The sequence below is a fragment of the Protobothrops mucrosquamatus genome, unplaced genomic scaffold (assembly GCF_001527695.2).
Source record: "Protobothrops mucrosquamatus isolate PMUCROS unplaced genomic scaffold, P.Mucros_1.0 scaffold_211, whole genome shotgun sequence".
NCBI classification, from domain to species: domain Eukaryota; kingdom Metazoa; phylum Chordata; class Lepidosauria; order Squamata; family Viperidae; genus Protobothrops; species Protobothrops mucrosquamatus.
The window spans coordinates 399,763-412,712 of NW_015386287.1; the positions used below are offsets into that span (position 1 = coordinate 399,763).

General features: G+C 35.2%; 1 protein-coding gene across 1 annotated transcript in view; it reads right to left on the reverse strand.

Annotated features, from left to right (window-relative positions):
• Positions 1–6,020: 6,020 nt before the first annotated feature.
• FBLN5 (fibulin 5) overlaps positions 6,021–12,950 on the reverse strand; it is a 48,810-nt gene continuing 41,880 nt past the window's right edge. The window contains exons 9-11 of the mRNA XM_015826720.1: positions 11,485–11,611; positions 9,121–9,313; positions 6,021–7,712 (exon numbers count right to left, since the gene is read on the reverse strand). Of these exons, the coding sequence (XP_015682206.1) occupies positions 7,551–7,712; positions 9,121–9,313; positions 11,485–11,611 (482 nt within the window). The 3' untranslated portion in view covers positions 6,021–7,550. The remainder of the gene's footprint in view (positions 7,713–9,120; positions 9,314–11,484; positions 11,612–12,950) is intronic.

Sequence of the window (12,950 nt, forward strand, 5' to 3'; positions counted from 1 at the left end):
TATATATATATATATATATATATATATATATATATATATATATATATATATATATATATATATATATATATAAGCATGAATAGTATAGCTTCTGGAATTCTTTCCAATATTAACAGGAGCCCTAGGAATTTTCTGGAAATGTCACTGTTTTTCCTGGTTATAAGAGAAAGAAGGTGTTGTGCATAATATATTAATAACAGGGAATTACAAGTTATTTTTTTATGCATTGTTATATTGCTATTTATTGTTGATCTTTATATGTTACTTAGTGTCATTTGAATGAAGTGGCATAGAAATTCTCATAATCAAAAACTATGAGCATCTACAAAAATTACTGTGTATGCTCCAAAATAAAATTAATATGTGAAATAACCTCCCCAAAAGGAGCCACTGTAGCACATCACCATACAGTATCATATAAACCATGTAATTCAATAATATTTGTTGAATTAATTGTAATGTTAAATCAATAGATATATGAAGGATAAGTGCTAGTGGCCTTTCATTGGTATTTATTAATTGGATGTTCCAGTTGCATATTCCATGTCTCATTATACTTTTGAGTATTTAATTTAGCATATTGTGACAACTGTTTATAAACAGTTATTATTTTGTAAAGACAATGTTAATATATTGAGACCCAATTTGGCACATTTAATGCATAAAGTAATGGCTCAGAGACTGGGAGACCATGAGTTCTAGTCCTCCTTCATACAGTGCTACCTTGAACAAAATAAAGATTAGATAGAAATCTAGTAAATAAATAAATAACTCTTCTTAACATGTCCTGGAGAAAGTTCTGAAGCACTGAGGGCTGCAAGCCTACGTCTAATTTTCCCACATATTTTTCTAAAGATATTGTCAGTGTGCTTTTTAGCAAATAATAGTTAAAATGCAATTCCTCAAGCAACAAAAAATCTTTTTGATCTGTGCATTCCATACACTCTCTCTACACTCTTCCACATTCTGACACCAACACATGTCCTCATAGTACTGATTTAGCATAGTTATGAAGGTCAGTGCCTATTCACATGAGTTAGACTTGTACACAGGCAATATATCTTAAATGGATGCCTTGCTGACTCAGTATGGAAATTCAGTAGGGTTGATACTTTGTTGAAAATGGTTGCCAAAATCGTTCCATAAAACTGTAATCCTGTCTGAGCAAGTGATCTCTCTTTGGATCAGGACGGAGAAAGAATTAGGCAGTCTTGGGGCATTGATGATTTGGTTAACAACTCATGGATTTATCCATATGATGATCAGAGATACAGTGAAAAGTATTGCTTGGAACAAGGGAAATAGTACAGAATGGAACCCAGGTAAGGGCAGTATCACTATTGATAAGAAGCTTAGGACAAATGAAGAAGCAGACATTTAAAGAGATTTTGGGAAATATGCATGTGTATAAATATAGATGGGATGCTACCAGTAGAGTTGCTGAAAATCTGCAATATGGCTTTCTACTAGAAAATATCTATTAAAAAAATAGGCTTTACATTGTAATCTCCTCCTGCCCTAGCCCCATTCATGTGTGAGAATATTGCTGTACCCAAATTGTATTATTAGTGCATCCATTGTGGCCATTTTTGCCCCAAATACTCTAAATACACTGAATACACCAAACATCTGCCCATCTTTCATTTATTTTAGGCAAAGGAAGTATGGTTAGATTAACCCTTAAACTAGAAGCACTTCAGATGTGTTTGATTGCAACTCCCAGAAATCATTTTTATCGAATATATTATTATTTATATATTTATTTGTATCCCACCTCTATTATTTTTACAAATAACTCAAGGCTTATCCAACACATTTTTCGCCTCTTATTTTCGCCACAATAACTCTGTCTGGACGATTGAGGAAGGTTAAGTTAGAAGCTAAACTACATTCCAAATATACCCTAATAAAACTTTATAGGAGAACATTCCAATGAGAAAAATACTCAGAGAAAAATCTGTCATGTAGATCAACTGGAAATATTTTCCTGTATAAGTACAATACAATCTTAAAAAAATATGAAGTAACTAATGGATAGAAAATTTCAGAAAATATGCTTGGAATTTATAATCTTCAAACTGTGAATTTCTTAATCTACAGACTGCATTAGGTTATTTAAGATTACTTCAAGCCTGAATGACCAGAGGACATAATACAAACTAAATGACTATTGATCAAGAAACTTAATCCTGAAGTTCCTGAAAAGCAAGTCTCATGTATTCAGTGGACTTTTTATAAACCATTCGTCCTATAGTAAGTTGTATCTGTAGATACTGTTAGTAAATTCTGTGCGCATTCTGATGGAAATCCTACTATGGTAAATAGAGCTTACTCCCAGATATATCTGTCATTTAACATCTTTAAACAACATCTTCTTATCTCATGTCCTTGGGAAAGATTTGATAGATAGATAAAAGATGCCAAATCCAGACTAAACATCTGGATCTGCAACAAACCATAAATAGGGCAGTAGCAATAGGGTTACAATATAATTAAGTGAACAAGAATGAGGAAATAGGGAAGACGGTCCTAGGGTCTAAGGGAAAGGCTGCATGGAATGTAGAAGCAGCTATAAAAAAATTTCAATTCATACATAAAAGACAAATTACAGAGTTAATTGGAGACACATTCAGAAAAAGGAACATACATCTGAAGTTCAAGCAAGCTCGTTTACAGAAAGCTAATCTATGCTACAGTAATAATATATTCTACTAGACTTATATAATTATCATAATTTAGTATAACATTGCTTTTGTCTGTAGATATTTGGGATACTTTATCAGGACTTAATCCCTCCAATTAATTCTACTGTTCATTTAGCGCTTAGGAGTACTTAACACTAATGAACAGATTCCCCTTTCTTATGAAGAATATATGAGGGAAGAGCAGATGCATTCCAGCATGAATAAACAAAGATGAAATAATATGAGTAACATTCGGTCCTAGTTCATTCAACATGGAAAGCAGTGCTGTGGTTTGATTCATACTTTGTAATCTGCAATTTGTGATTTAGCAAATTGGGATCTAGCCAATTAATGTTTGTTTATCAGACCGACAAACCATGTTGTTACCTGTTAATGTGTATGGACTGCATTCATTCAATATGTGACGACTGCAGCAGGACTATCTCCCATTCTTTCATCAGATCTACACTTTATTATGATAGTCTAATAAACTAACGAGATAAGAGTTTTATGACAGCAGTTGTCATAAAAGGCAGGCAAGAAGTAAATGTGACTAAACTGGTTAGCGAAAGGACAATGAGAGAGGACAAAAGATGACTGAGAATTATGCTGGACTAGGATCTGGACCTACTGAAGGCTTGTTTGTTCCTACTCTGCCTGGGCTGAAGAGTATCAGAGTTCCCTGAATACCGTAAAGTAGTAGAGAAAGGAAATGGTAATCTGCACCAAAGGAAGAAAATTAAGGGCAATGGTTTTCCAGTCTGAGAGATTGCCAACCAAGTGTAATTAATGTCTTTACTTAACTCTACAGGAGATAAAAAGGAGAATTAGAAATAGCTATCTGCTGTAGAGACATATAATGGTGGCTTGGGAAGAAAAGGATTAAATTTGCAATACTAGTACAGATAGCAATAAATCACTCCTGGATTCCGATTCCTTTATGGCTGAAACAGTAGAGTGGATGATAGAAAATACTGGTTTAACTGTCTGATTATAATACTATTTATTTACTTTACTCTGCCTTTATTGTTTTTACAATTATTTTTATAAATTGCCCAAGCTGGCAAACATATAATTAATCTTTTTCCTATCTCTGTGTGATTCAACTGGGTGGCTTTGGGCCAATCACTCTCTCTTAGCCCAACCCACCTCAGAGGTTTATCTGAGTGATTGGCCCAAAGAAGAGTAGGAGGCATGAGTACTAGGTGTGCTTGCTGTCTTGAGTTATTTATCCTGTCTTTATAATTTTTTAAAAAAAGTAATAAAGGCAGGACAAAACAATAATTGTTTTAAAAAACCCAAATCTGACTCAGTTTGCTGGTTTGCATAATGTATTTAACCTCAGCAACATATGAAAAAGTAACAAATTATGACTTGCTAACACTATTTTTTCCAAAATAAAATAATCAATTAATAATAAAATGAAAATAAACATTTGGTAGCAAAGAAGGAAGAATTTATGTTTGATCTCTACAATAGTAGCCAAGCAGCACAATCTGCTGAAAAATCCTGCTGGAAACCCACGTAATGCATGAGAACCACCCAGAAGCAAAATTATGTCTTCAGGCATAGTTTATTTACTTAATAATTTCCATATATTTCAGCAGGGTTTTCACTGGTTAATAATTTCCTCAGCACATTTTTCATAAAAGTATTTCACCATTAATATTGGCTTTTTATACAGCAAAGAAAAAGTATTTCTAACCCTTTGTGTCCAAGCAGCACTGACGCAATTGCATTGCCTCATCATATAATGCACTGGGGGGGGGGGAATCTTCCTTTTGTGACTGAGCTGGAGCAGGAAACAAAATCATTTCAGTAAAGCACTAGTAGATGGTCATTCGATTGTTAGGGAGAAAAGTCACATAGTACAATAGTCCTCCAGAAAATGGACAATCAAATAACCATCACATATTTTTCCACCTGCACATGTAAAATACCTGTTTTGGACATAAGTTCAGCATTATATGCATGAGCAACAGTAAACCTTTGGAACAAGTTTGTGGAACTTTAAAAAGAAATAAATGCTCTCAAGCCAGGTCATTCCTTGAACTGGAAAGGAAGCTACTCATGATCTTCATATAGTCTGAAGTAATTATAATTATACAGAAGAAGTCATCCAAGGTTTGCTGCTGTTTTAGAGTCCAAACATAGATATATTGCCAAATATAATTTTCCTTTTTAAAAAATCTGCACATCTTTTTTTTTACTTTGAATAAAAGTTTAAACAACTTACAAATTAAGCACAGCTGGACTAGGAATAGAGCCTCTTACATGATCAGAACATTCAGAAAAATATAGTCCCTTAGTGAACTTGTATGTTCACACTTTGGTTCTGAACAATATATTTTTGTTCCCAGAAAACTAGTGAAGCCAGTGAAAAAATAAAACAATTAAAAATAAAAATACAGTTTTAAAAAAATCAGTGTTTTGTTTGAGTTATTGAAACTATTACAAACCATATGTGCAGGAAAGCAACTTTTAAAAATTTATGTCCTGCAAATGACAGAACTATGTTCGTTGCCACTATGATTTGTTTTGATTTTTACTCCCATAAATAAATGTTCCCCAAATATGTGTGGAAGTGCAATCACAACTATGATCTCAGGTCCCAGGAGAGTGCAATCAGCTTTTTAAAAATCTAATCCTTACTGAGCTTCTGTTGAAATTTGGACCACATACATTATTTTGAATATGCATTGAGAAATCAGATTCAGCATAGCTAGTTCATGTTTCCTTAATCTCATGTAATTTTATCCATACTGGAAATCTTAAAAATGTTCATAATATAGTAAAAGTATGAAGTAATTCATGTATTGGAATACCATTCACTTAATGACTACAATAAAAATGATCATAAATCAGTCATGTGATGACTGTTTTATAACTGCACCAATTTAGAATGGGAATTCTGGTCCAACTGTGGTCATATGTCCAGGACTAATTGTATGTTTTAATATAATGCCTATAGGTAGATGTTGGGTAACATTAGGCAAATCCTGTTAGCTTTGATGTCACATGATCACCATTTGTGACCTCCTGCAACCCATTGACTTTGCTTGCCAGAAACCAGCAATAAGATTGCAAATGGCAATCACATGACTGCAGGACACTGTAGTGTCATAATTGCAAGCTAGTTGCCAAGCAATAGCAATAGCACTTAGACTTATACCGCTTCATAGTGCCTTACAGCCCTCTCTAAGTGGTCTACAGAGTCAGCATATGCCCCCAACAATCTGGGTCCTTTTTTTTACTGAAGGATGGAAAGTTGAGTCAACCTCGAGCCCATCGGGATCGTACTCCAGGCTGTGGGCAGAGTTAGCCTGCAATACTGCATTCTAACCACTGTACTCCCAGGCCAAACACCCAAAGTGTGATACTGTCACCCCCAGAGATGCCACGACAGCTGCAACTTTGAGGATCAACTGTAATTTGCCTCATTCAGAACTTTCATAACTTAAAATTGTTGCTGAACGAGTGGTTGTTAATCAAGGACTATCTGTATTTAGAACATATATCACTGAATACAGTACATCTAGTTTTTTAATATGCAGAAAAAGCTACCTTTTTCAAGGTCAAACCACTAGCCAATTTAATGGATGCGGTTACTTGTTACAGTTCTTTAAGGCATTAGATATTCCCATTCTGCTTCCTGAGGTCTTTAACTGGAAACACTGGGAACTAAGCTAGGAACTTATATACTCTGTTATTGAGCCATCCTAATTACTAGCCTGGGTATTTCTTGAATTGCAGATGCATGTTTTTCCTATGCAGAAAAAAAGAGTAATATAAAATAAGCATAATAAAACTAAGAATAAAAATGGTTCTGTTAGAGTTGCTAAAATGACCTATATGTGTGGATTTTTTTCTGCTGATTTCATATTGAACTATCATTACACAGCAGTAGGCTGCTTTGTGACTATTAAGGAAATGGGTCTGGAATAGATAATGAAAAGATAATGGCCTCTTTTTGAGTAAATATTTTAAAGTATGTCATTAAATTACATCATACTATCCGTAATGGCCATATCCAAATAATTATTTTATGTGTGCCTGTTTTCTTGTGCCTGAAATGACTTTTTAAAAAAATATTTTAAAGTTGAGCATTAAGTTTGACATGCCATCTATGTTGTTTCAAAAAGCTGTTTTTGAAAATTATGTCTATTTTAAGAACAGGTTGCCTAGAGTGTAAATGGGTATATTCAAGAAGTATAAGTGCAAAGTTCTCTTAAGCAAGTGTTATAGCTGTGGTTGGTTTGGATTCTAGTTAAGATCTCCAGGCAGTCAATTCCCTGGCCTGGAAATAAAGGGGGAAAGTATAAAACAAAACCAATAAGGAATTATTCTCCCTGAATCAGACCCAGGGTTCGGAATGTAAGATTATTCCATAATTATTTTTTTTTTGAGAGAGTAGCTGATGCTTTCCTGGTCCCACAAGCATTTTTTACTCATTTTTCTTTCGTTTTTAGAAAACAACAGTAGAAGCCAACTTTCCCCAGTTTCTCTAGTGTTTTGGCTAAACAGCATTGCCATTACAGTGAAAATCTTCACAGTTTTTAAAGCTTTTAATCACACTTTAGAAAAAGTTTGGAAAGCAAGACCAAAGTATCTAAACACTCATGAGCAAAATAAAATAAAATAAAATAACTCTATGGAATCCAATGATAATTCAAAGCTCAAGTGCCTTTAAACCACAAGAAGTACTGTCCAGTTATTGTAACATGAACCATTGTGACATGTTTGAATATTAATTTCAAGTTGAATTGTTAGAAGAATTGACTTCTGAGAAAAAAAAGTTTGGGCAGAAAAGGGTCCTTTTTCAGCTGTTGCTGTGGTAGTTTTAAAGAAAGCAATGCCAGTCTAGGTTTAGAATGGATATTGTGATACATAAATCCTCAGTCGAATGACAGAACTTCCTCTGAAATTGATGACAGTGTTAACAGTGACCATCTCCAGGTCCAACACAATGTCACGTGGCCCCTTCAGAGGACGAGTCATCACAAGCGTGGCACTGATAGGTCCAGTTTGCTGTGTGGAGAAAGCCAAGGAAAGATGTTAAGTACTTCAAGCATAGCATGTGGCCAAAAGCTGTCTTCTTAAATATATGTAACAAAATCATGGCTCTGTATAAGATTTATTTTTGTTGGTGACTCAAGACTATGGCCATAATCATTACGGAGAACACTTACAGCAAATTTTGCCAAACCAGAACGTGGTGATGGTGCTGATCTAGAATGTATTGGTTGGGGGAGAGTGGTCTGAATCTGAACTGAGTCCTGCACCAGCAGTTGTACTGAAAATATGCCACTTCATTTCTGTGGATCTAGTGTTGGATAAATACTGTGTGAATGCAAAGGGCTATTGACTGCTGCCTTTTCTGGTTGTGTTTTTGGATTGTCTTTATTTTTTGACTGCTGCTAATGTTCTGCAAGAGTTGGAGTAGCAAATAGGATGGATATTTCCCTGCCTTATGGGGAATGAACAGATTGGGAAAATAGCTCAAAAGAAAAGAGGCCGAGATCAAAAGACATAGGAGGGAGGATCATATTTATTTAATAACTGATTATTTAAACAACCAATTTTTCACCTGATTTGGTTCCCAGTAGCTGCAACCACTAGAAACAATAGAGCCAGTCTTGGTTTTCAGAGATTGTAGAAATTTAGTTTCAAAGAAATAGGTGTCTGAATTGTTCTCCTTGCTTCTTCCTTCTTTCCACTGATGGAAGCATTTGAGAGGGCAGAAACTGCTTTATCAAAGGCCACTTAAATCTGGAGTAAGGCTGCTGTAAAATTGCATTCCCATCTAGCCCTTCATGAAGTCTTCTTGGGAAGAAGACTTTAATTCACTGTGTCATGTTCTGGAGTGAATTAAGGTTCTCTCTTCTGCCTCACTGCCTATTCTACAGTGCTCAAAAATAAAACGATTATATTGAGTAAGTTGGAAATTCCAGGGAACTAACGCCTTTTTCCCAGTTAGCATATAGCCCCCTGAAAAAGTCACAAACAGATAACTTCCATGTTTGCTCCAGTGCTTGCTAAGTGGAGACTATACTGCCTGTGAATGTCTGAAACTGCTTTTTACTTTATTTCAAGTAAGGCACTCATCTAGCATTCTTTATAAAATGAATACTGTATTTTTGTGATGATTTTACTGTTCAGACAGGCAATGTAAGCAAATGTATAAGACAGGCTACTAAACATATGATCATTGTATAGCATCATGGTGATAATGATGATTTAAACATAATACAGTGCATGGATATAATAGTGCTGAGTGAATAAGCACCAGTTCACGAAACAAAGTTTAACTTATAAAAATTTTCAGAATTTAAGAATTTTTAAAATTTTAAGATGTAAACTTAAAAAACCTCTTAAAATAATACAGATTATTTTAAAAAGAAGATAATGAAAGTGTCTATTTGTAAATCTCACTCACCCGCATATAGAATTCTCTGCCTTCATTTCCTGATTTAATCTGAAAGATGTAGTAAGCCCCAGGATAGCGAGAGGTTGCTTGCATCTGAAATACATCGGAGGGCACAGTACGTCCTGATACATCCATGTCTCTGTACAAGATGGTGAATGGCTGGTCTCTACAGCTAGGGTTTTCAGTTGGACATATACAATGACTGCCAAAACAAAAGAAGTATTACTACTATTATTATTATTATTATTATTATTATTATTATTATTATTATTATTATTATTATTATTATTATTATTATTATTATTATTATTATGGATCATCGCACAGTCAGCCAGATGTTCAGACTGGATTTGGCATTTTGTCTACCTATCGAGTCCTTATCAAGGACCTGGGATAGGCAGATGTGGATGTTTGATGGTATTACAGATATCGTCACAGGATGGAAGCAGTTCCTAGTAAGGCCGCCTTTTGCAATTGTTGTTGTTGTTGTTGTTATTATTATTATCATCATCTGGTTGCATAGTCAGCCAAATGTTTAGACTGGATTTGGCATTTTTGTCCATCTATCAACTTATTGATTTACAAGGACCTTGGATATTTTTAACATTATTTAATAAAGCTTAACATATTTATTATAATGTGCATTATGGTGAATTGTTATTGTTAGCTAAAATTTCATACCTATTATTATTTTTGCTGTTATAATCAAATTATTATAAGCAAATAAGAATGCTACTTTCTGTGTTGCTTAACAGCAAACACATGAGTGCTATTTTTATGCTGAGATAGTTAAATCTTAATGTATCTGTTTGGATGTTTTAATATTATATTTTGTATTTTATTGATCTACACATTTTGCAAACAGTCCAAAGATTTGGTGGTGGTGGTGGTGGTGGTGGTTATTAACATATTGTGTATTACATTATCGAGGAGACCACAATGCTATTGCAGGGTAGTTGTTTGGCTACCAATTTACCAGTTCTGTTGTGAGACACGCTTGCAATGGTGCGCCACAAAAAGGTGAGCTGGCTTCGCACCAGAAAGAAAGACAAACAGCTCTTCTTGCAGCGTTACCCAAGGCCCCTCCCTTCCCTGGAACCACCTTGCAAATGGTGTCACAACTGGGAAGATTCAGAGCTGGCAGGAATCTGACTTCCTGTACAGAGGACCAACTAGTCTCCCCACCGAAGTGGGGAGTAGGAAGTGGGGATTTATCTACTTGCATATAACAAACTGCTAGGTGGACAGAAGCTGAGGCAAGTGATGGAAGTTCACCCTGCCACAGAGTGCTAGGATTTGAACTGCTGGAGCAGAGACCATCTCTAGTGTCATAAAACCACTAAGCCACCGCGCCTCTCAAAGGCTTGGTCAGTGGATGATATAAAAATATAATGAATAATATATTGCAGAACGTAAAGGGATAGTTTTCATTTCAAAAATAAGATGATGACCCTTGTTATAATGTAATATACATGATAGAAAAAAATGAAAGTAAAAAAAGTATATCAGGTTTATTCCATAATTTATTTAATTTGGTATGCACAAATTATTTGAGCATAAATTAGTGTCAAAATATTTATAGTTTGAATTCATAAATCTAAATTCAGGCATAAATCATAGTCTGAAGAAATATTTTTAAAAGATTATTTTCCATTTCTTTTGTTTCTCTGGGTGTTTAATTATGTATATGACATTGCATTTTTAATTTTGAAAAGAGATTAGAGATGACTTTGCCTTGTAGGGCCTTTAACAGAGTGTGTGAAATAAACATGTATTAACAACATACTTATGAAATATCTCTAATTAGTTTTAAAGGCAATTGTATATATATTACAGGAGAAGATGATAAATGTTATTATTTCATAAGCATTTCTTCTATTTTAGTTGTAAATAGCTGAGTATCCTGCCACCTGGTGACCGGACAAAGAACTATTTTTTATCATTGAACATTTCCATTCTGAGAGGAGAAAACTTGAAAGAATGAGTTTAGAATGAAACTATGGAAAATAGCAAACTGTACTGACAAATATTTTGTATATTTGAAAATGCATACTATAAAAACTGCATTTTTAGCTATTGGCTTTTTTATATATAACACAGCAAGAAACTGGGTTTGACAATGGCTATGCACTTAACAAGTGGCTATGCAACCCTTGATTTCTTTGGGAAATAAATATTTTCAATCATTGGTCAATTTCATACTAAGTTCATCTCTCAAAAATAATGGGAGAATACATTCTAAAATCAAGATTGAACAGGGCTAGCAACCAAAAATAGCAAGTGCAATTTGAAAAATAACCAAAAACTATACTATATAATGTGCTCCCTGTAGAATATTATTGCCCTAATTTTTTCTATTAATATATTACCCACTTTTCATTGATCCGGATATAAGGATCCTCGCATCTTACTGGGTCTAGGCATTTGAATCCTCCTTGGAAATTAAAACATGTTTGCTGCACGTTACAAGTGTGATTCCCAACCTCACATTCATTAACATCTGAAATGAAAAAAAAAACCCAGAAAATATGGCATTATAATAAATGTGTTAGTGCACATTGTTCAGTCATAATATAAACAAAAGTTTTAAAAACCTTGTAGGGCTGAGCCCATAGGATGAAAGACTGGGATCTCCCACTTCTGGGTCTACATATTCTGGTCCTGCCTTCCTGGCTTTGAATAGCAGCCTGGTGGTTTGAGCTGTCAGTTCATACCCTGCAGTGCCTTACTTGGCAATCTCCCTTTAACCCCTTCATTCTTTAAGACTCCACCAATTCAGTATTGGAAATAAAACAACTGTAATGCAACATTCATATCACAATGATTTATTACACTTTGCTTATTCTTTATACTGAGCAAAATTATAAAGTGCAAGATTCCTGGTTAAAACATTAACCTATATTTATGAAATAAAACAGTCTTGAAATAGCAATAGCACTTAGACCAGTGGTTCTCAACCTGTGGGTCGGGACCCCATTTGGGGTCGATCGACCATTTCACGGGGGTCGCCAAGCAAGGCTGTCCGCCATTTTTTTTGTCCGCCAGCTGGTGGTCGGCCTGCTCCATCTCTGCCGCTTGCCAGCTACACCTCGGCCGGCGCAGGGGGCGGAACCATGCATGCGCGGCGCTCCCAGGCAGGGAAAGTCCTCGACTTACGACCGGTTGGGTAGTCCTCGACTTACGACCGGTTTAGTCCTCGACTTACGACCGGTTGGGGTCGCGGCATTAAAAAGGTTGAGAACCACTGACTTAGACTTTGCTGGATTCACAAAATTTGAGGCTTTTTGGAAATTTGGGTATCCTGGAAGGAAGCATATTCAGGAGAAGTTGCTAGACCAAGCCAGAAGTTGCTAGACCAAGCCAGAAATCAGTGAAGTTCCCATGGAATTAACTTATTGATTTCCAGGAAAAGGGATAATCCAGTTAGAGAGGAACCAATTGATGTGATTCCTTCATATATGATACAAAGTCTGGTTGAGTGTTACAGTTTGTAGTCTGCCATAAAGGCTGGTAAGTTTTAAGTGACTGTTTTAAGACTGCAATTTGCAACAGTCCTATCAGATAGTCCCCTTCCGTGAAATGACACTTAGTATGTTTAGGGGAGTCTTTCCCAAACATTGCCCAATGCTCAATGGTCTTGGGGTATATTGAATTTTAATTCCTGCTATCAGTTAACAATGACAATATCATCGTATATAATCTAACACAGCTGTGGAGAATAACAGATAGGGATGTTGGAAATGGACCATGAAAATTTGGATTTGAATTTCATCACTACAAAGCTTACTGGGCATCCTTAGGGAGTTTATGCACTCTAGTGAGACTAAAATGAAATTACA